The sequence below is a fragment of the Heteronotia binoei genome, chromosome 20 (assembly GCF_032191835.1).
Source record: "Heteronotia binoei isolate CCM8104 ecotype False Entrance Well chromosome 20, APGP_CSIRO_Hbin_v1, whole genome shotgun sequence".
NCBI classification, from domain to species: Eukaryota; Metazoa; Chordata; class Lepidosauria; order Squamata; family Gekkonidae; genus Heteronotia; species Heteronotia binoei.
In genome coordinates, this window is record NC_083242.1 from 18825650 (window position 1) to 18849207 (window position 23558).

At 48.7% G+C, this 23558-nt stretch overlaps 1 protein-coding gene across 2 annotated transcripts in view; it reads right to left on the reverse strand.

Moving 5' to 3' along the window:
* SNX29 (sorting nexin 29) overlaps positions 1-23558 on the reverse strand; it is a 370785-nt gene that overhangs the window by 279728 nt on the left and 67499 nt on the right. For both annotated transcript variants that reach the window (XM_060260506.1, XM_060260507.1), the window contains exon 13: positions 21260-21388. In XM_060260506.1, the coding sequence (XP_060116489.1) occupies positions 21260-21388 (129 nt within the window). The remainder of the gene's footprint in view (positions 1-21259; positions 21389-23558) is intronic.

The following is a 23558-nucleotide window of genomic DNA, read 5'->3' on the forward strand; positions in this document are numbered from 1 at the left end:
TGTCCAACTGATGTCAATGCGTGCATGTAATACAAAAAACAAACACTGTGATATACTGACTAACAACATTTTGCAAAACTTTTAAGTCACAAATCTTCTGTACACATTATAAAAAAGTACAGCTTCTCAATATTACAAAGAAAGATCCATCCCAAAGAGCACCCGGGTATAGGCTCATTCCATTAAAAGTCTTCCTCAGGAGGATTCCTATTTCCTTCAAGTTTATCAGCCTCTTGTTACAATTCAGTGTTGATATTGGGACAAGCCAGGCCATAACCTCTTTTCTAAACAGATGCAAAAGCCTTCTGGACTTGGCTGGCAAAATGCTCTCCGCAACCTCTTTATTTACTTCACAATCTCTCATCCTGGAATAAACCAATATGAACTGTAATCCCAGGTTGTTGTTTTTTCAGGGTGCATGTGACATGTCTGCACAAGCATCAGGCCCTTTCAGAAAGCAGGAAATAAAAAGGAGGAGCTCACAACCCATTTCCTTACAGGGCTGGCACGTCAGCCAACAGACTGGGCGATTAGGCAACTATTCCTTGAGTTGTGTTTAACATTCCATGAAGCCGTGCTCTGCTGATGTTGCAGTAGAAGTGCGGCATTTGAAGCTCCTCAAAGCTATCAACAAAGTCGCTCCTCAACTTCTTTTGCCCTCGGATGAAACCCAGCCTGGTTTACCACAGAGCTGGGTGATCTGAAAAGGGTTGGGAGATGTCTAGAATGGCACTGGGAGAGAACTTGTATTGATTCTGACAGAGCATGCTATAGAACTCACTGTAAAACCTATTAAGCAGTGGTGATGGGAGTTAAGAAATGTTACTTCTCTGCTACTATAACATCAACTAGTTCACAACCAGCCCAATTTAAGGTCAGTCTTCACTGTATTGGGACCGAACAATTAGTTGTGATATTTTTGCAAAGTGTTTTTGGCTGATAAAAATATAAAGAATCTGCTCTGATTTTGATTCTGACTGTAACAGAAGCCCCCTGGAAGAACTGCCTAATAACACCACCTGTTCTATTTCTGGACCACTTTGACCTAGTTTCCATGACAGATGTTGAAAAGCTACTGGGATCTGAGAAGGCCATTATTTGTGCCCTGGATCCTTGCCCATCCTGTCTTCTAAAATCATGTAAAGACCATTTCAACGAATCCTTAGCATCCATTAGAAATCAATCACCAATTCTGGGCACCATCTCCTGACCACTCAAAGAGGAGGGTATCGCTGTGCTACTTAAAAAAAAAATCTCTAAAGAAAAATAATGTAGTCCATTTTTGCCCTTTTTCTAATCTGCCCTTCTTAAGCAAAGTGATTGAGAGAAGAGCAGACAACAAACTTGAGGTCTTTTTGGATAACTCGTCCTCTAGACCGGGGTGGCCAAACTTGCTTAACATAGGTGCCACGCAGAATAAACATCAGATATCTGACAGCCACAAGACATGAATGTTAGATGTTTGAGAGAAGGAAGGAAGGAAGGAAGGAAGGAAGGAAGGAAGGAAGGAAGGAAGGAAGGAAGGAAGGAAGGAAGGAAGGAAGGAAGGAAGGAAGGAAGGAAGGAAGGAAGGAAGGAAGGAAGGAAGGCAAATTTAACTTTAAATGCATTCTGCAAGCCACTGGCTGGCTTGGCTCAGGGAAATGACATAAAGAGACAAATGCCATCTCCAGCTGATGGGGGCTTGGAGAGCCACACAATATGTGTGAAAGAGCCACACGTGGCTCCCAAGCTGCGGTTTGGCCACCCCTGCTTTAGACCCTTTTCAGCCTGGTTCCAGATAAGGCAATGAGACTTTAGTTGACAACCTCCGTCTAAATGACTAAATGTAGACAATGGGAAGGTCTCACTGCTCCTACTGAATTTATCAGCTGCCTTTGACACAGGAGGCCATGACATCTTGCTGAGTTGCCTATGTCAATAGTGTCCTGGACTCTGACCCCTCCCTCTTCTGAGCAAACTCCTCCTCAGTGAGATACCAAAGAAGCAGTCCTACTCTCTAATGAGCTCACAACAGAGCTGACACTGAAGCCTTTCGTAGAGATGGACTCTCACTGACAGACCTCATAAATACAGACGGTACCTTTGGCTTGCAACTTTTTAGGAAATAAAATCAAAGACGCTATCAGCTCCTTAAAAATCCTCAGGCCGTCGGTGTGCATTATTCATGGCCGTTTTGCAGAAAGGATTCACAACCACGACACAGGACAGCCTCATGCTGAAACCCAACAACATGGTTAATAAATATGCTATGTTTAAACAAGCTAGTGAGAGATTCTCCCGTGGGGAAAAGAAGCCTGCAAAAGACTACTCCATTACATGAAGATTGCCCATCACTGGTTTCTCTCAAAGATTTCCCCAGAATATTTAAAAATAGTCTTTGGTTAAAGGCTTGGTTTTTATATAAAAAAAGAAAATAATGACTATAAGCCAGGGGTGGCCAAACTTGCTTAATGTAAGAGCCACATAGAAAAAAAGTCTGATGTTTGACAGCCACAAATTATGAACATCCAATGTTTGAGGGAGGGAAGGAAGGGAGGGAAGGAAGAAAGCAGGAAAGGAGAGGTGGAACTAAAGCAACTTTAAATGCATTCGCCACGCTGCTGGCTGGCTTGGCTTGGGGAAGTGGTTTAAACAGAGAAATGCTTTCTCCAAGCCAGCCAACAGGGCAATGGCGGTTTCAAGAGCCACACAATATGTGTGAAAGAGCCACATGCAGCTCCCAAGCCACAGTTTGACCACACCTGCTTTAAGCTAAGGAGCATGCAAGTAGGTTTCCAAGAAGTTTACAGGCTCAGAGAAAAGATGCAAAAAGAGAAGGTACATAGTTCTGCAGTGCATATGCTTGCCCTGCAGAAGATTCTACTTCATCACTGCCTCTGACAAGTAAAAAAAAATATTGGATAAGAACCATGTCTCAATGGTAGAACATCTGTTTTACAGGTGGAGTGTCCCAGATTCAATCCCCTGGGCACCTCCAGGGTTGTTTTTTAAGGCAGTAAGTAGTGGGGGGGGGGCATTTCAATGCAAAGGCAATTTTGGGCTCTATCAACAGAAGGATAGTGTCCAGATCACAAAAAGTGATGGTGTCACTTTGCCATGCTCTGGTTAGACCTCACCTAGAGTACTGTGTTCAATTTTGGGCACCACAATTTAAGAAGGATAGAGACAAGCTGGAATGTGTCCAGACGAGGGCAATGAAGATGCTGAAGGTTCTGGAGACAAAATCCTATGAGGAAAGGATGAAGGAGCTGGGTATGTTAAGTCTGGAGAGACACGACTGAGAGGTGATAGGATCACCATCCTCAAGAGGTGATCTTGAAGGGCTGTCATCTACAGGATGGAGCTGAGTTGCGTTCTATGGCCCCAGAAGGTTGGACTAGAACCAATGGGTTGAAATTAAATCAGAAGTGTTTTCGACTAAACGTGAGGAAGAACTTCCTGACAGTTAGAGCGGTTCCTCAGTGGAACAGGTTTCCTCGGGAGGTAGTGGGCTCACCTTCTTTGGAGGTTTTTAAGCAGAGACCGATGGTCATCTGACAGCAATGCTCATTCTGTGAATTAGGCAGACCATGAGAAGGAGGGCAGGAAGGGCTGAATCAGTGCTTAGTTCTTTTGGCCCTTTCTTACATGCTCAAGGAAATGCTGTTCGCCACTTTGGGGCCAGGCAGCAATTTTTCTCCAGGCCAGTTTGGCAAGGGATCCTGGAGGGGTTTTTTGCCATCCTCTGGGTATGGAGCAGGCGAAACTGGGAGTGTGGAGGGGAGGTATTTGTGAATTTCCTGCATTGTACTGGGGGTTGGATTAGATGACCCTAGAAGTCCCTTCCAACTTGATCATTCTATGCCGGGGTGGCCAACGGTAGCTCTCCAGATGTTTTTTGCCTACAGCTCCCATCAGCCCCAGCCATTGGCCATGCTGGCTGAGGCTGATGGGAGTTGTAGGCAAAAAACATCTGGAGAGCTACCGTTGGCCATCCCTGTCTATGCGAAAAGGCCTGAGTTCCTAAAAAGCCACTGCCACTCAGTAAAGAATGCTGACCTTGGCAGTCCAAGGATCTGACTCTTGATAAGGTGGTTTCCAGTGGTGGAATTCTAATAGGAGCTACTTTGCATATTAGGCCACACACCCCTGATGTAGCTAATCCTCCAAGAGCTTACAAAAAAGAGCCTTATAAGCTTACAAAAAGAGCCTTGTAAGCTCTTGTAGGATTGGCTACATCAGGGATTGTGTGGCCTAATATGCAAAGGAGCTCCTGCTAGAATTCCTCCCCTGGTGGTTTCATGTCTTAATGCTTAATAAGGATGGCAAAACTATGTCTTGGTCTGTCAAAACTGGAAAACATAAGCTTTCCTTTATGTTCCTGCATGCTTAACTTTGTGCTAAAAACCTCTTATGAGAAGGGAGGTTTTTTTAGCAAGAACGCAGGTCCGGCTGGCTTGGCGCCACCGAGTGTGGCCTAATATGCAAATAAGTTCCTGCTGGGCTTTTTCTACCAAAAAAAGCCCTGCTTATTATGAGTATCTTTTCACATGGCACTTGCTCTCTCGTACCTGAAGGGCAAACTTTTACAAGATCATCAACTCCTCTTCCACAAATAGAGAAATTGTGACTTGTGATGATTTTGTTTGCAGAACAGAAGAAGCAGCTGTGCATACCATGCAATGTAAACAGGACCACGGAGGAGAGACTAAGCCACAACAAAAAGAAAAAGAAAAAACTCTTACACTGAGAGTTTTTTCTTTTTGTTGCGCATACCATGCAAACTGATTACTCATGCAACCAGTTATTTGTGGAGGATACCAACACCGCAAGAATTCTGGCACCTGCTCTAAGCAGTTTTTAGCATGAAGACATAGCTGTACATGCAGGCCTCAGATTCAGCAGGAGCTCACAGGAGCACAGCTCCTGAACCTTTCTGACAGCTCCCTCTCTTCCTCCCCACCCACCTTGTCCATTGAATAGTAGGTGCAGCTGCATAACAATCCCTGGATTAGGAGAGCGAGCAGCCAGCCAGCCACCAGGAGCTTTGCCACACCCCAGCAGCCCTTTTGACTGTGGGAGGAGGGTGGCCAAGGAGAGCCCCAGGTAAGCGAGGCCTGCTTGGGCTGGCTGAATCTCTAGCCAGCCCAAGCAGGCCTCACTCACCTAGGGCTCTCCTTTCTTGCATAGGGTTGCTTTTGGCTGGGGTGTGTGGCATATGCTATGAGTTATGCTAATGAGCTCCACCACCTATTTTTCTACAAAATGACCCCTGTGTACATGAGTACAAGAATAGCTATGTAAGCACACAAAACAGTCCCTGGTATTTCAGAGAAAACAAAAGAAAGTACCCAGTGCTGAGTCAAACGTGTCATTGCAATTGCCTTTGACTTAGATGAGATTCAACATAAGAGACTATTCCATTTATATACTATAACAGTCGGTATTGAGCACAGCACACTTACGTTTAAATAGTGTGCATCACACGACTGGAGACAATGCAATCTAACACTTGAGTGCCTCTTTGTTATTTGAGGTTTTGCTTCAAATCCTTAGATACATTTGCTGCTGCACTGAGACTGACAGCTGACCTATTTGTGTGAACACTGGATATATCAGAACAAAGTAGGAGTCAAGTGCACCTTTAAGACCAACAAAGTTTTATTCAGAATGTAAGCTTTTGTATGCATGCATACTTCTTCAGATATTGCCAGAGTTGGGCACGAACTGGAAAGATGCGACTTGTGTCAGTTCGTGGCCAAACCATGAACTGAACCAGGGGGGTTGTTCTTGGACAGGTTCATGATTCATAGCCCCACAAACCCCATCAAAAGGGACTGCAGTCCTTTTAAATAGGGTTGCAGAAAGCCCCAAAAACAGCTGAGTAAAGGGGAGCAAAGTGCTGTTTTGGGCTGCCATGTGCAGTCCAGTTTAAAGAAACTGCACAAGCCAGCCTGAAACAGCTGAGCAGAACTGCACAAAACAGCCCTTGCTCAGCTGGGGGAGGGGTGGGCTCCCTCTTGGGTATCCTGCCGCCCTAGGGAAAGTGTATGCGCAATACATAGCCTCTCCTTTCCCGGTGTAGTGAACGCCGTGTGGTCACTGTCTGGCTATGCCTGGCAGATGGTCACTGCAATGGCCTCTCCTGCATTACTGCATCCGTGGCAACACCTTCCCGCTGGTCCCACCCGTTTCTCACAGAGTTTGCCACATCATGGTGCGACCGAATGTCCGGCGGTATAACCAGATGGGCAGGCTGGGCTCACCAACCTCGCCAGCCAAGAGAAGGAAAACTCTAACATCAAACCCAGGCAGATAGAGCTCGTTAATGTAACACCTACCACCTGGAGGACTCGCTGCCGGCGTCCCGGCTTATTGGGCCATGGCAGATGACCCCAAGGTGAAAGGGTGGAGCCAGTACCATGCACACTGTGCTTCACCTAAAATTTCCTCTGCGCAGACCTGAAGGGCATATCCACATCCACAACCCACAACACACCAAGTCCTGCAGCGATGGGCAAGGGGCGAAAGGGCAGGTGGAAGATGCCACTGGAAGCCGCAGTCCCGATCCTGCATGTAGGCGGTTCAGGGTATTGGTCGCCTGATGCTGACCCGGAGACGAAAGCATTTTTCAGCAGCACCCTGAATGACCAAGCAGCCTTATCTAGGGACAGCACTGCTTGCTCCACACAGAGAGGGGCCTAGAAAAGGTGGCCTAAACAAAGCTCATCTCCCCCACCCCAGTTGGCTAGCCGCGGTCAACAGGCATCCTTACTTGTGGTCAAAAAATAACAACAAAGAAAAGGCATGCACCTGCCTCACAAAGTGTGCAAAGACTAAAGCTTGCGTGTTGGAACATCAGAACCATGCTTGACACAGTAGACAGTGGTAGCCCTGAACGACACTCTGCTCTTGTTGCCCACGAACTTCTCAGGTTGAATATCGACATAGCAGCTCTCAGTGAGGTCCGTTTCCCTGAGGAAGGTAGTCTTCAAGAACACGGTGCTGGCTATACCCTCTACTGGTCGGGTAAGTCAAAGGCTGAGAGCCGCCTTTCTGGCGTTGGCTTCATGGTCAGGAACTCCATTGCCTCCAAACTCGAAAACCTGCCAACAGGTCACTCAGATCGCATCATGTCCATGCGCCTCCCACTTCAAAACAAGCAGCATACAACACTCTTCAGTGTGTATGCCCCAACCCTTCAAGCAGATCCTGCAGAAAAGAACAAGTTCTATGCTGATCTACGCAACCTCGTACGGAAGACCCCTACAGAGGACAAGGTGATCATCCTTGGAGACTTCAATGCCAGAGTAGGTAAAGACTCGGAAGCCTGGAAAGGAGTACTTGGCAAACACAGCATTGGCAACTGCAATGATAACGGGCGCCTCCTGCTAGAATTCTGCACGGAGCACCAGCTCACCATCACCAACACTATCTTTCAGCAGAAGAACAGCCTGAAGACAACCTGGATGCACCCACGGTCCAAGCACTGGCACCTTATCGACTACATTCTGGTGCGCCAGTGAGACCTTCGAGATGTCTTACACACCCGAGTAATGCCCAGTGCGGAATGTCATACGGATCATCGTCTTGTATGCTGCAATCTCCGTCTTCACTTTAAACCCACACCCAGGAGAGGAGGTATCCCTCGGAGGAAGCTTCAGGTTGGCAGCCTTCAGTCAGCTGAAGTTAAAGCTGCCTACCAGGCAAAACTCCAGTCAAGAATTGAGGACCCCAGTTGCCCCACAGACCCTTCTCCAGAAGCACTCTGGGAACACCTAAAAACTACCATCCTGTTGATCTCTGAAGAAGTCCTCGGGTTCTCCACAAGGAAGAACAAGGACTGGTTTGACGAGAACAATCAAGAGATCCAAGAATTACTAGCGAAAAAGAGATCTGCCTACCAAGCACATCTTGCTCAGCCCTCCTGTCCCGGTAAAAAAGCAATCTTTCGTGCTGCATGTAGCAACCTCCAGCACAAGCTTCGAGACATTCAGAACGAGTGGTGGACCAAGCTTGCAGAGAGAACCCAGCTGTGTGCAGACACTGGTGATTTAAGAGGGTTCTACGAAGCCCTGAAGGCAGTATATGGCCCATCATATAATAAGTAAAGTAAATTTTATTTTTATATCCCGCCCTCCCCCGCCAGAAGGCGGGCTCAGGGCGGCTCACAGCTATCTGGGCTATCAGGCTCAGAGTCCCTTGCGTAGTGCAGACGGCCAAGTGCTCCTCACAGACAAGGAATCCATACTGAACCGGTGGTCGGAGTATTTTCAGGTTCTCTTCAGTGCCAACCGCGTAGTTCAAGATTCAGCAATCCACCTCACCCCACTTCAACCAATGAAAACAGAGTTGGATGAGATCCCCACCCTAGAAGAGACTGTTAAAGCCATCAAGCAACTGAAAAGTGGCAAGGCAGCGGGAGTTGATGGAATCCCACCAGAGATCTGGAAGCATGGGGGCACAGTACTATATAGCACACTTCACAAACTACTTGTCACCTGCTGGGAACAAGGCAAACTACCACAGGACTTTCGCGATGCAATCATCATCACCCTATACAAGAACAAAGGGGAAAAGTCAGACTGCTCCAACTACCGGGGGATAACCCTGCTCTCCATCGCAGGCAAAATCCTTGCCAGAATACTCCTGAACAGACTGGTGCCCACCATTGCAGAAGAACTCCTCCCAGAGAGCCAATGCGGCTTCAGAGCTAACAGGAGCACCACCGACATGGTATTTGTTCTCAGGCAGCTCCAAGAGAAATGCAGGGAACAGAACAAGGGTCTATATGTGACTTTTGTCGACCTTACCAAAGCTTTCGATACCGTTAGCAGGAAAGGCCTGTGGCAAATCTTGGAACGTTTAGGATGTCCCCCAAGGTTCCTCAGCATGATCATCCAGCTACATGAAGACCAGCGAGGCCAAGTCAGACACTGCAACGACCTCTCGGAGCCCTTCCCAATAAGCACAGGTGTAAAGCAAGGCTGCGTTCTCGTGCCAACTCTCTTTACGATCTTCTTTAGCATGATGCTTCAAAGAGCCGCAGTAGATCTAGATGATGATGATGGTGTCTACATCCGCTATCGCACCGATGGCAGCCTGTTCAACCTGAGGCGACTAAAGACTCGCTCCAAGACAATGGAAAAACTTATCCGAGAGCTACTGTTTGCTGATGATGCTGCACTCGTCTCCCACTCGGTATCAGCTCTGCAGCATATGACATCCTGCTTTGCAGAGGCTGCCAAGCTATTCGGCCTAGAAGTTAGTCTGAAGAAGACAGAAGTTCTCCACCAGCCTGCACCCCAGGAAGATTATCACCCTCCCTGCATCACTGTGGGTGAATCAGTTCTGAAGACAGTCCAGCAGTTCAGCTACCTGGGGTGCATCATCTCCTCAGATGCCAAGATCGACAAGGAGATTGACAACAGGCTGGCAAAGGCAAACCGTGCATTTGGCCGACTGCACAAAAGAGTGTGGAGCAACAAGCATCTGAAAAAAGGCACAAAGATCAATGTTTACAAAGTGGTTGTGATGACAACCCTCATCTACGGCTCCGAATCGTGGGTTTTATACCATCATCACCTGCGACTCCTTGAGCGCTTTCATCAGCGCTGCCTTCGCACCATCCTCAACAGCCACTGGAGTGACTTTGTGACCAACACTGAAGTCCTCAAGAGGGCAGAGGTTACAAGCATCGAGGCACTGCTGTTGAAGACGCAGCTGCGCTAGGCAGGGCATATTTCTAGGATGGAAAACCACCGCCTTCCCAAGATTGCTCTGTATGGCGAACTTTCCACCGGCCATCGAAATAGAGGGGCACCAAAGAAGAGGTACAAGGACTCCTTGAAGAAATCCCTTGGCACCTGTCGCATCAACCATCACCAGTGGTCTGACCTAGCCTCAGATCGCAAAGCATGGAGGCACACCATCCACCAGGCTGTCTCTTCCTTTGAGAACGCACGCATAGCTGGTCTTGAGGACAAAAGGAGATTGAGGAAGAATCGCACTGCTACAGCACCAACCCCAAATCAGACTTTTCCCTGCAGCCACTGTGGCCGGATCTGCCTGTCCTGCATTGGTCTTGTCAGCCACCAGCGAGCCTGCAGCAGACGTGGACTACTGCACCCTTCTTAAATCTTCGTTCGCGAAGTCAAGCCGAGAGATTTAAAAGGACCGCAGTCCCCTTTCGATGAGTTTGTGGGGCCATAAACCAGTTCATGAACAAACCTCCCGGTCTGGTTCATGATCGGCCATGAACCGACAGCTCAAAACAGTTGAGGGACCCAGAGCATCTCCCCACCACTCAGCTGTTTTTGCAGCTTTTGTGAGGAACAGAAAGCAGGCATTTAAAGGGACTCTGAGTCCCTTTAAACCCCTGCTTTCTGCTCTATCCACAAACTGCTTCAAAAGTTTGTGATGATAGACCTGTCACTAACTTTGGTTCACAAACCATGGACAAGGCAAAATTCAAGATGAATTTTGTTTCATGGTTCAGTTGGTACTCATCCCTAGATATTGCATTTTTCTTTCCAGCAATGTTGGAAGTGTTCCTATACTCTGAAGTAGCACTGCAAGACTCCAAAAGGCACCATGAGGGATGGAAACACCACTGCAGATATAAAGTGAGCAACAGTAACTGTATTGGTGGCAATTTCAAAATCAAACATTCTGGTTAAAACAGTAAATAGAAGATAGATTAGTTCATGTTTTTTAGGAATGCAAGGTGTACAGTAAGCCTAGGGGATCCCTCCTGCCTTCCATGATCACTCCTCCAACTAGCAGTCCAAAAAATATGCCAACGAAGAATTCCTGGAGGGCAAATATTCTGCAGTTACTCTTAAAATAGATAAATTTGGTCGGTTTACCTTTAGGATGAGAAAATTACTAGTAGCTTAAAATGCCAGAATACGTTTGTTTTAATGGCCATTTCTGTATATTTTTCCATTTTAATAATGTTATAATACTTTTTATCATGTTTTTACAGATAGTTCTTATTATAGCAAAAGACAGATATTAGGACAACTGTCAGAAAAAACAAGGCAGATGTTTACAGGAACACTGGCTCAATGAATCTTTGAAGTCACTTACGGATCACAGGCCCACATTCCTAACAATATGCTCTTTTAGGATTCACAATTTTAAGCATTAGGAAAGAGAACCTGGGACACACACACAAAAAGCAGGATCCTGGACATTATGTGCTGTTCCAAAGCAAGATGAAACACAGGTCCTAAAGTCCAACGAGCTAAGATGACATCAAGGCTATTTTTCCTCTACTTCATTTCCCAGCAATCAAGTCAGCTAATTACTTCTGCAACATGCATTTCCTTTCCAGAGCCACAGCCGTAACATCTAGCCAGAGGAGCCCAATTAACAGACAACTACTTTCCATGAACTGGGGTGTTCTGGGTTGATTAGTATAGAAACACATGTGCATCTGTCACTGCCGTCAGTGCAGTGCACACATTTGTTTGTTACTGCTTTTTTCCATTTAACATGCACACCAGCAGCGTGGGTGCCAAAACTGACTGGGGGGGGGACCCCACTAAAGATCAAGTACCGGCAGATTTGACCAGGCTGCAAGAGGTTTCAGGAAGGAGCAGGACTTTTTTTTTTTAGCAGGAACGCACAGGAACACAGTTCTGGCTGGCTTGGTGTCGGGGCATGTGTATGTAATATGTAAATGAGTTCCTGCTGGAATTTTTCTAACATAAAAAAGCCCTGGGAAGGAGTGATAATGAGACAAATGAGACAATGAGGCATTTGTGAGTTTCCTGCATTGCGCAGGGGGTTGGACTAGATGACCCTGGAGGTCCCCTCCAACTCTATGATTCTAATCAGGAAGAAGAGGAGGAGACTGGATTTATGCCCCGCCCTTCATTCGGGAGCCTCAGAGTGCCTTACAATTGCCTTCCCTTCCTCTCTCCACTTTTTTTTTAATCTCAAAATTTTCTTTATTTAAAATTCAAACAGCTTACACAAAAGCATAAAGTTTCAAAATATTACACAATTTAAATTCCACACAGATAATAACACAAAAAATTACAATTAAGTTAAATAATTTAGCAAAACGAATTCTTAAAGAAGGCGACCACTTTTCCATTACAGACTTATATTGAGGTGTTATAGCACGTGACTGCACCTTCATCAGTGATCTTATCAATAGTAAAATGATCCCAAACTTTGAGATACCAAGCCTGAATATTAGGAGACTGCACATCTTTCTATTTTCCAGTAAAGTAAATTCATTATAAGCTCTCTATCCTGTTTTGAGGCAGAACCACAACAGACACCCTGTGAAGTAGCTGGGGCTGAGAGAGCTCTGCAAGAACTGCTCTTGAGAGAACAGCTGTGAGAGAACCGTGACTGACCCAAGGTCACCCAGCAGCTGCATATGAAGGAGTGGGGAATCAAACCCCGTTCTCCAGATTAGAGTCCGCCACCTTTAACCACCATACCAAAATGGCTCTAAGCTGGTGCGTGGGTAGGCATTCTACAAGCCAAGACTGACAAAGCAATATTTGCCTCTGATATGGTTAGGATATGTCCCAGGCCATCCTCAACGTGGAAAGAAGACTCCTCAGAAAAAAAGGATCCCCCTGCCCTAGTCCCTATTATACCCTGAGCTCAAAGTACATCAGGACCTCTAGAGAGAAGCTCCATTAAGACTGCAGATTTAAGACGGCAGATTTACACCCCACTCTTCTCTCTAAATCAGAGTCTCAGAGCGGCTTACAATCTCCTATATCTTCTCCCCCCACAACAGACACCCTGTGAGATGGGTGGGGCTGAGAGGGTTCCCACAGCAGCTGCTCATTCGAGGACAACCTCTGCCAGAGCTATGGCTAACCCAAGGCCATTCCAGCAGGTGCAAGTGGAGCAGTGGGGAATCAAACCTGGTTCTCCCAGATAAGAATCCATGCGCTTAACCACTACACCAAACTGGCTCTCTATGCAACACCACAATCCTGTAAGAATGCTGGCTAGGGGACCCCCTCTGCTTCTGGAACCCTCACAGGCTCCCCCAGCAACCCCGAATAAACAGGGATGGGGAGAAAGACTAAGCAACCAAAAAACACCAATGAAAACAAGCACTTAATTACACAACCACATGAAAAATACACAAAACGCTACTAATACTTATGGGAAAAGGTCAAAAATGTTATAATACACACACATTGTAGCCAATGAATATAATAACACAAACCAAGCCACCAAGTTCCAGTACCATTCCAGGCTTCCAAGGAAGATGTAAAGAACGTCCAATAAAGAATGTCCATCAGTGGCTATTAGCCGCAGAGTATTATTGGAACTCTCTGTCTGGGGCAGTGATGCTCTGTATTCTTGGTGCTTGGGAGGGGCAACAGTCGGAGGACTTCTAGTGTCCTGGCCCTGCAAATGGACCTCCTGATGGCACCTGGAGTTTTGGCCACTGTGCGACACAGAGTGTTGGAATGGATGGGCCACTGGCCTGATCCAACAAGGCTTCTCTTATGTTCTTAATACTCAAGAGTAATGTGAATGTAAATTCTCCCAAATGTGCACAAAATAGGTTCTCAACAGAATTTCAATCGTTATGCTTCCCGTTTCGATAAATATCTTTATCAAGAGATGCACATATAAACAACTTAAGCCTTTACACTGAGGCTCTCAAAACTACGTTATCAAGTTCACAATACATTATTTTAATGCTTCTTATATCTGGAGCCCTACAGCCCCTGTAATATTCACGACTCAGTGGTACATACTTCTTGCTCGGCTAGTAGCTCTCCTAGGCTGTACGATTTCCTATAAAACCCCTTCGTTGGGATCCAAACTCTGCTCATTCAACACAACCAAAAAAACACCTCATACACTAGCTTTCCCAATAAGAGAATTCCAGCTATCTAAGCCCTTTTTCCTGCCTCCTGGCCTCCTTTCTGACTTCTGCTCCTGCACCAGTGGGACAGCGTCAGCTTCTTGTGACCTTTGAATGCAATTACTTTTCTGAGCCTAGAAATCTTTTCATTCTTCCTTCGCTCCAAAATATAGATATTTTGGCGATCTGAAGAGAAACGAGAGTATTCGATCATAGGGAGACACGACTTCTTTTATCAGAAGGGAATAGCCAACCTATCGCTCTTTTAGCTGTGAAATTATACGCCTCTGTGATAGATTTTCGCAGCCGTTCAAATGGGGTCTTGCTTTTTACATATTTTAGTAGTCTACTAAGAACTAAAAGGCCAAGAACCTACCTATCTGCGGGACCGCCTTGCCCCACATGTTCCTCAGAGAGAACTGCAATCAAGCTCGCAAAATCTTTTAGCTGTTGTCAGAACTGGTAACTTTCCTATCTGCTGTTAGCCTAAGCGACTCCATATTGCAACCAAATACTAACCCATGCAACCTGGTTCCAGCAACTAACAAACATTTCTGTGCATTTCAAACAAACTGTGATCACTGAAGGGTGACAGATAGCCTCTAGTCAACATCTGCAGGTGGCCCTTTGAAGCCTGCTCTCTCAGCAGGATTCCATCCTCCCTTACTGATAACAGACCCTGGGAAACAGACCGTTGTCTCCAGCCGTGTGAAAGATCGTTTTATTGTTGTCCCTGGAACTGCATAAAGTGTATCCAATGCTAACTTTCGATATCAGTGTTATTCTGTAGCTTCAGCTCTGTAGTTCCCAATAAACGCCTATACTTTGCAACAAGTCTTGGGCCTCGTTTGGAGTTCTTCCAGTTCTGACATTATAACACTGATCCCTTTGTTTTGGGACTTATCCGAACTGGCAACCTGGCTGGATGGCAGCAAAGGCTCCAGACGACGGAGAGCCCACTACCCCAATAGAAGACAGACCGTTGGAGCCAGGAGTGAACGCGGTGAGACGCAAGATCCGCGACCCGGCTCACTTCTCAACGGACGTCTTCCCCTCGCGGAGCTGGAGCCCGCGAAAGTCCACCAAGCTAATGGACGCGGCGGACGAGAGATACAGGGTGCTCGCCGCCGGAGCGGGTGGAGACGACTGGGACGGAGACGAGGGCCGAGACCCCGGGACCGGGGACCCCGCACAAGCGCTCCGCAACGAGCTGTTCCAGTGGGTGAGAGAGATACACGACCAGGTCCACGAGACCCGCATCATGATGACCCAAGAGATGCAGTTGCAGCTGGGCGCACTCCGCGACCAGATCCGCGCCCTACAGGGAGCAGTGCCGGGGGGGCCAGCTGGGCCACCCTGTGAGGGTCCCGTGCCGCCGGGGCTACCCGTTGGAGGGGTCCCTGCAGCACCAGTTGACGGGGCGCCAGGACAGCCCGCGGCGCCCCCAGACGGAGGAGGGGGGCCCGGTCGGACCACCCGCGCCCCAGGCCCCGGCCGCACCGGCGGCCCCGGTCGCGCCGGCAAGCCCAGCCGCGCCGGCCACTCCTGCCGCACCGGCGGCCCCGGCCGCACCGGCAGCTCCGGTCGCACCCGCGGCCCCGATCCTGCCCCAGCTACCACCGCCGGGGCCGCCGCCCGCCCCTCCGGCCGTCCTAGGGGGAGGAGACGGTGGAAGACTGCATGAGTTGCAGATTACATTTGATGGGGACGGAGACGAAGTGGAATACTTCACCATCCAGTGCAACAGCTTCTTCACGCACTGGGGGGCCGGTTACCCGATGGAAGCCAGCCGGGTGGACCACATCGCATCCCGACTGAAAGGGGCCGCCAGGAAATGGTACGTGGGTCTGTACACTGGGCGAAAACCCGAGCTAGACACGGTGGCGGAATTCCTCCAGGTGATGCTGCAGCAGTACGGGGATCCTCTACGGGAAGAGAAGGCCACCAAAGCCCTACAGCGCATCGAGCAAGGGAACCGCACAACCCGAGAGTACGTCACCGAGTTCATGGCCCACTGCACGGCGGTGAGGGGCTGGAGCGAGCTGATGAAGTGCTCGGCGTTCAAGAACGGGCTGAACGCAAACATACTCGACAGGTGCTACCATCAGGGGAGACCCGACACCCTAGTGGGGTGGATCCAGCTATCGGGCGAGGTGGAGACGAACCTACAACATGTCGGGATGCGTCAGCAGCAACAGCTGGGGAAAAGGAGTGGAAAAGCGACCCCTACCGCACCCAAGGCCGAGGCGAAGAAGCCGCTGGCGACCTCCACACCAACCGGGGGCGGCCGGCGATGCTTCAGGTGCAGAGACCTGGGGCATCTTGCTGCAAATTGCCCCGCGAAGGCGCCACCGGCCACTCCGCTGCCAAAGCCGTTCGCGGGCACCCCGAAGAAAGGAGGAGCCCGCGCCAAAGAGCCCAGTCGGGGCGCTGTCGCCGCATCCATGGCGATTGACGAGGAAACTATAACCATCGGCGAATCGAGTGAGGAGTCGTGGGACCCCGAGTCGACGGGAAACGACAGCGACCTGCTTTAATAGGTGCTGCAAAGCAGGTCCAAGAAATGCCGGCACCGATGACGGTGAGAATTACCGGGGAACTTTTGTTTATGGCTGTGACTTTATTGAACCCCTGCCTAAAGCGCTTTATGCGCACCCGGGCCCTAATCGACTCGGGGTGTACCAGAGACATCATGTCCCCACGCCTGGTAGAAGCCCTCGGGCTAGCCAAGTCCCCCCTGCCCCGCCCGATCCAATTCGAACAAATGGACGGGTCCGTGATGAAGGGGGAACCGTACACCGAAGAGACCCAGGCGGTGCCGGTCGGGACTGAGGACCACTGGGGGATAGAGGTGTTCGTAGTAGCCCCCTCCTCCTCGTTTGACTTGGTGGTAGGGGCGGGCTGGTTAGCAAGGCACCAACCAGATATACAGTGGGAAGCCCAGATCGTGCGCTTCCCGGACTGGCGGGGCGAGCACCATCACTGGCAGGTGGAGTGGGGACCCAAAGCCCCGCCGCAAAACGAGTGGCTGTGCCTGACCATAGAAGAAGTGAGATCAATCCCCAAGGAGTACAGGGACCTAAAAAGGGCTTTTAGCGAGCAGGAAGCGGATGAACTACCCCCCCCATCGCCCCACTGATTGCGCCATCGAACTAATACCCGGGCAGGAACTGCCGAAAGCTAAACTTTACTCAATGGGCTGGGCGGAGAAAGCGGAGCTAAAAAAATTCATAGACAAAAACTTGAAGCGGGGCTTTATCCAGCCGGCCACGGCTCCCCACGCCGCCCCCGTGTTATTCCGCAAGAAGAAGGATGGAAGTTTGAGACTTTGCACAGATTTTCGCGGGATAAACGGGATTTCAATGTCAAACGCCTACCTGATCCCGCTGATAAAAGACTTACTAAGTACAGTAGCGGAGGGTAAGGTGTTCACAAAACTCGACCTCTGTGATGCGTACTTCCGCGTCCGGATTAAGGAGGGGGACGAGTGGAAGACGGCGTTTAATACGCCGATGGGTCAATTCGAGTACTTGGTGATGCCGTTCGGGCTGCAGGGCGCGCCGGGGGTGTTCATGAACTTTATCAATTAAGTACTCCGGGAATACTTGTATAAAGGGGGGGGGGTTTACCTGGATGACATCATTATTTACTCGAAAGACATCGAGTCACATGTACCACTGGTCAGGAAAGTGTTAACTACTCTGTATCAAAACAAACTGTATGCTAAGTTAACGATATGTGAGTTTCACAAGTCAGAACTAGACTATCTGGGGTTTAGAGTGTCGGGGGAGGGATTGGCGATGGACCCCGCGAAAATACAAGCCGTTCTAGATTGGGAACTGCCCCAAACCTGACGGCAGCTACAATCTTTCCTCGGGTTCGCAAATTTTTACCGCGGGTTCATCGAAGGGTTCGCCCAGGTCATGTTGCCCCTCACCGAACTCCTCAAAACCAAGGGAAAAGGGGAAGAGGCAAAAAAAACAGGGGCGCGCCTCTCTTGGTCTCCCGACTGCCAGCGCGCCTTTGACAAACTGAAAAGGCTGTTCACAAGCGAGCCAGTATTGGCCCACCCCAACAAGCTGAAACCATTCGTGGTGCAATGCGACGCTTCCGACGTCGCGGTGGGGGCAATATTGATGCAACGGGACGACGAGGGGGGGCTCCGGCCGTGTGCGTATATTTCCCACAAATTCTCCAACGAACAGAGAAACTGGTCCGTGTGGGATAAAGAGGCTTTCGCCGTCACGTACGCCCTTAAAACATGGCGGTAGTGGCTAGAGGGAGCCCGAGTCCCGTTCAAAATCTGGACAGACCACAAAAGCGAGCCAGTATTGGCCCACCCCAACAAGCTGAAACCATTCGTGGTGCAATGCAACGCTTCCGACGTCGCGGTGGGGGCAATATTGATGCAACGGGACGACGAGGGGGGGCTCCGGCCGTGTGCGTATATTTCCCACAAATTCTCCAACGAACAGAGAAACTGGTCCGTGTGGGATAAAGAGGCTTTCGCCGTCACGTACGCCCTTAAAACATGGCGGTAGTGGCTAGAGGGAGCCCGAGTCCCGTTCGAAATCTGGACAGACCACAAAAACCTAGAAGCGCTAACCGGGCAGCGCAAACTAACGGCCAAGCAAATAAGATGGGCGGGATTTTTCGCTAAATTTGACTTTGTGCTAAAGCACATCCCCGGCACCAAGAACTTTTTGGCTGACGCGCTCTCGCGCATGCCCCAACACGACAGTCAGAGAGAGGAAGTAGTAGACTCCCTCATTCCACCAACGCAAGTGGCGGGAAGGGTCACCACCAGATCGGGGAAGACCACAGGGGCCCCAGAACCGAAAGAAAAGGAACGCTTCGTGGCCGAGACGGAAGCGGAGGGGGAGGAACGGCCCGAAGGAATAGCGAAGGGGGAGGGTGGGCTCTGGTACCACAACGGGAAGATCTACGTGCCCAAGAGCCTACGAAAGGAGGTGCTAGAGCAGTGTCACTCCGGCCGCCTAGCGGGGCACTTTGGCTACGTAAAGACACTAAACCTGATCACCAGACAATTCTGGTGGCCCCAGATGAAAAGAGACGTGTCAGAGTTTGTAAGCTCCTGCCCAACCTGTGTCATGGCCAAACGACGGGGGGGGGGGGGGGGGGGGAAGCCACCCGGCCACTTAGTCCCCTTGCCAACCGCGAACCGACCCTGGGCGGTGGTTTCGATGGACTTCATAGTCGAACTCCCCCCCTCGCAAGGGAAAACAGTGATACTAGTAGTGGTGCATACTTTCTCCAAACAAGCACACTTCATCCCATGCAAACAACTCCCCACCGCAAAGAAATTAGCACACCTATTTTTCAATCACGTGGTCCGACTCCACTCATTCCCAGATAAGGTCATTAGCGACCGCGGGCCACAATTCGTTGCCAACTTCTGGCGGGAGTTTTGCAAAATTGCGGGGATAGAGCAGGGACTTAGCTCGGCCTACCACCCACAGACGGACGGACAGACAGAGAGGGTAAACGGGCTTCTCGAGCAATATCTCAGGTGCTACGTCAACTTCCAGCAGTCGAACTGGGTGGAGCTACTGGCTTTTGCTGAGTATGGATATAACAACAGTCTACATAGCTCCACAAAAACTTCCCCTTTTCAGATAGTGAACGGCTATGAGGGCAAACCGTTCCCCCACCTTCCCCTACCCACGGGGGAGCCCAAGCAAACATCTTGTCAACAATGGTGGGAAGGGGTTCGACAAGGGTGGGAAGTGATCCAAGAAAACCTGGAAAGGGCCAAGGAGAAATACAAACGGCAGTTTGACAAAAAGCACTCCCCCCAGTGGGAGTTTAAAGAGGGGGAGAAGGTCTTCCTGTCAACCAAGAACCTTCCCCTACCATAAGCTTGCCGTAAGCTGGCCTACAAGTACTTGGGTCCTTCAAAATAAAACGGGTGATTAACAGTGTGACGGTGGAGTTAGAACTACCAAAATTACTGAGTAAGATCCACCCTGTTTTTCATTGCAGCCTTCTTCGCAAAGATCCTGGGGCTACATCCTGGCACCCTCGCCCTCCCGAGCCACCTCCTACGCGAGTGAAGGGCCAGAGCCACCATGAAGTCCAGGAAATACTGGACTCAAAGGTCCAACGGGGGGTCCTGTACTACTTAATCTGCTGGAAGTACTTCCCTCCGAGCTGTGACGAATGGGTTAAGGCTAGCGATGTGTCTGCACCGCAATTACTTAAGAAATTCCACCTGCTGCACCCACACAAACCCAGGGCGAGAGCTTAGGGGGGGCAGTATGTCAGAACTGGTAACTTTCCTATCTGCTGTTAGCCTAAGCGACTCCATATTGCAACCAAATACTAACCCATGCAACCTGGTTCCAGCAACTAACAAACATTTCTGTGCATTTCAAACAAACTGTGATCACTGAAGGGTGACAGATAGCCTCTAGTCAACATCTGCAGGTGGCCCTTTGAAGCCTGCTCTCTCAGCAGGATTCCATCCTCCCTTACTGATAACAGACCCTGGGAAACAGACCGTTGTCTCCAGCCGTGTGAAAGATCGTTTTATTGTTGTCCCTGGAACCGCATAAAGTGCATCCAATGCTAACTTTCGATATCAGTGTTATTCTGTAGCTTCAGCTCTGTAGTTCCCAATAAACGCCTATACTTTGCAACAAGTCTTGGGCCTTGTTTGGAGTTCTTCCAGTTCTGACAGCTGTCCCTGGGTTAAAAGAGGCTAGGCTTAATTCCACCAGAGCAAGAGCCTTCTTGGTTGCGGCCCCAATACTTTGGAACACCCTCCCAGAAGGCATCAGGGCCCTGCGAGTCTTATTGCAGTTCTGCAGGGCCTGCAAGACTGAACTGTTTCGGATGGCATATAACATCTAATGGGAGAGGGCTGCCACCACATCTGGATCTATCGCGCTTTAATACTAACTGCCTAGGATCTGTACACGCTGAGAAAGGAAAATATTATATGATCCGCCTGAAGTAGCACCATTGCAATTTATTTGATTGCTTTACTGTTTTAATATTGCCTATTGTTTATTGTGTATTTTATGCTGTTAGCTGCCTTGAGTCTGCATAGAATGGACGGGATATAAATATAACATAAATAAATAATAAATTAAGAAGCAGCAAGGCTCTTTTTGTAGCAGGAACTCCTTTGCGTATTAGGCCACACACCCTTGATGTAGCCAATCCTCCAAGAGCTTACAGGGATCTTCTTACAGGGCCTACTGTGAGCTCCAGGAGGATTGGCTACTTCAGGGGTGAGTGGCCTAATATGCAAAGGAGTCCCTGCTACAAAAAAAAAAGCCCTGAGAAGCAGTATGAGGTAGAGAGAAAGGGAGAGCTTCAGTTCTTCCTTGCTTCAGCTGCCCTGCCACCATACCCACATTGGCCAGGTGAAGCAAAGGGTCACCTCCTTACCTTGCCAGGGCCTGAATCTTCACTGCATAGCGTTCTTCCTGTTCCGAAACCACCTTCTTGAGGTTGTCTATTTCCTGACGGAGCCCAGCAGAATGTTCCATTTCTCCATCAAGTAGGTTCCGCAGAGATCTGAGAGAAGGGGTGCAGCATTAGAAGAAGAAGAACTGCAGATTTATACCCCACCCTTCTCTCTGAATCAGAGACTCAGAGTGGCTTACAATCTCCTATAACTTCTTCCCCCAAACAGACACCCTGTGAGGTGGGTGGGGCTGAGAGAGCTCTCACAAAAGCTGTCCTGTCAAGGACAACTCTGCGAGAGCTATGACTAACCCAAGGCTATTCCAGCAGCTGCAAGTGGAAGAGTGGGGAATCAAACCCGATTCTCCCAGATAAGAGTCCGTGCACTTAACCACTACTACACCACACTGGCTCTCTCTCTTACTGATGATGCTGAATGCCATCCATATACCGAGTTAGTCAATGACCAAATTTCCAGTTAAATGACAAAAGTATAGAGCCCCTCTACACTACAAATATGTGCAATAATCCAGAACTAGGCACATGAGGTAGCGGATGCCCAGTTTAAAAAATTCAGAGCCTTTCCATTGGTTATGAGTACCTGCATATAACAGTGGAACAAAGTTTGATTCCAGCGGCACCTCGAAGACCAACAAAATTTTATTCTAGGTATAAGCTGAAGCTCAAATACTTTGGCCACCAAATGAGGAGCACTCACTGGAAAAGACCCTGATGCTGGGAAAGACAGAAGGCAAAAGAAGAAGGGGACGGCAAAAGATGAGATGGCTGATGTAACTACGGTAACACGAATTACAGATGTAACTAACATGAATTTGAGCGGACTTTGGAAGATTGTGGAAGACAGGAGGGCCTGGCATGACTTGGTCCATAGGGTCACAAAGAGTCAGACTCGACTGTACGACTGAACAACAACAACATAAGCTTTTGTGTTCACGTGCACTGCTACAAATACATTCAAACCATTACATATAGGTAGAAGGGAGAGGAGAAGAAGACCACAGATTTATTCCCCGCCCTTCTCTCTGAATCAGAGACTCAGAGCGGCTTACAATCTCCTATATCTTCTCCCCCCACAACAGACACCCTGTGAGGTGGTGGGGCTGAGAGAGCTCTTACAGCAGCTACCCTTTCAAGAACAACTCCTATGATAGCCATGGCTGACTCAAGGCCATTCCAGCAGCTGCAAGTGGAGGAGTGGGGAATCAAACCCGGTTCTCTCAGATAAGAGTCCGCGTACTTAACCACTACACCATACTGGCTTTCAGAGTGTTGTCATGTATCTATGTGCAATGATTGGTGAGTTCTGTTTATATCTGAAAGCTCATACCCAGAATAAAATTTTGTCAGTCTTAAAGATGCCACTGGACTCTTAACTTTGTTCTGCTGCATCAGACTAACACAGCCGCCCACCTGAATCTGTCCACATGTAACAGTGGGTAATGATTCCCTTCCTCTACTCTCAAAATACCTTACATTTCCTTATTAGCATACTTATTGTGCTACGCTGTATAACTGCAAGGACTTTGATGGCCTTCAAATATTTATCAGTTGCTGTAATGGCTGTGCGGCTCAATTTTCGATTGTCCAAAAGCTGATTCAACTACTGCACCTCTCTGCAAGAAGGTAAAGGCCTGTTCATTGCCCCATTAACATGGACATAACTACATGCAGAGAAGAACCCCTTCGCAGAAGTACCCAGTACCATTGTTGCTGATCAGAGATGCTAGTCTTAGCAAAAGAAGAGAGAACCTACCAAGCATAATTCCTCTGGGCCTGGTACAATTTTTTAATTCCTCACCACAGTAACCTTGTCCCATTTACAGTCTCAGGAGCAACAGGACAAAAACCTGCTTTCATTATGAACTGACATAAAATGGACATTGTAGAAACAGATTCTCAGTCTGGACTGGGCCCCCAAGATCCTAGGACTCAGTGAAGTGCAGAGAAATGATTTTGCAGACGTTTAAGTGCCCCATCTGCATCACTGCCTCATCTACATCATTGCCCATCATTGCCCCATTTACATCAACAATCTGATCATAGAAGTATACCATACCATTCCAGCAATGGACAACAGAAACATGCAGATCCTGTGAAAGTAACTTCATTATCCTTGAGGCAAGTTTGAAGAGTTTCAAATTCATGGAGCTCCAAACAAACTTGAATGGGTTTACCCAACACTGGGACATGTCCTCTCCAAGAAGGCTAGTGCCTTCTTGCAATGGATCATAGCAGAGGAACGTGACGTTGCCTGGGGCAT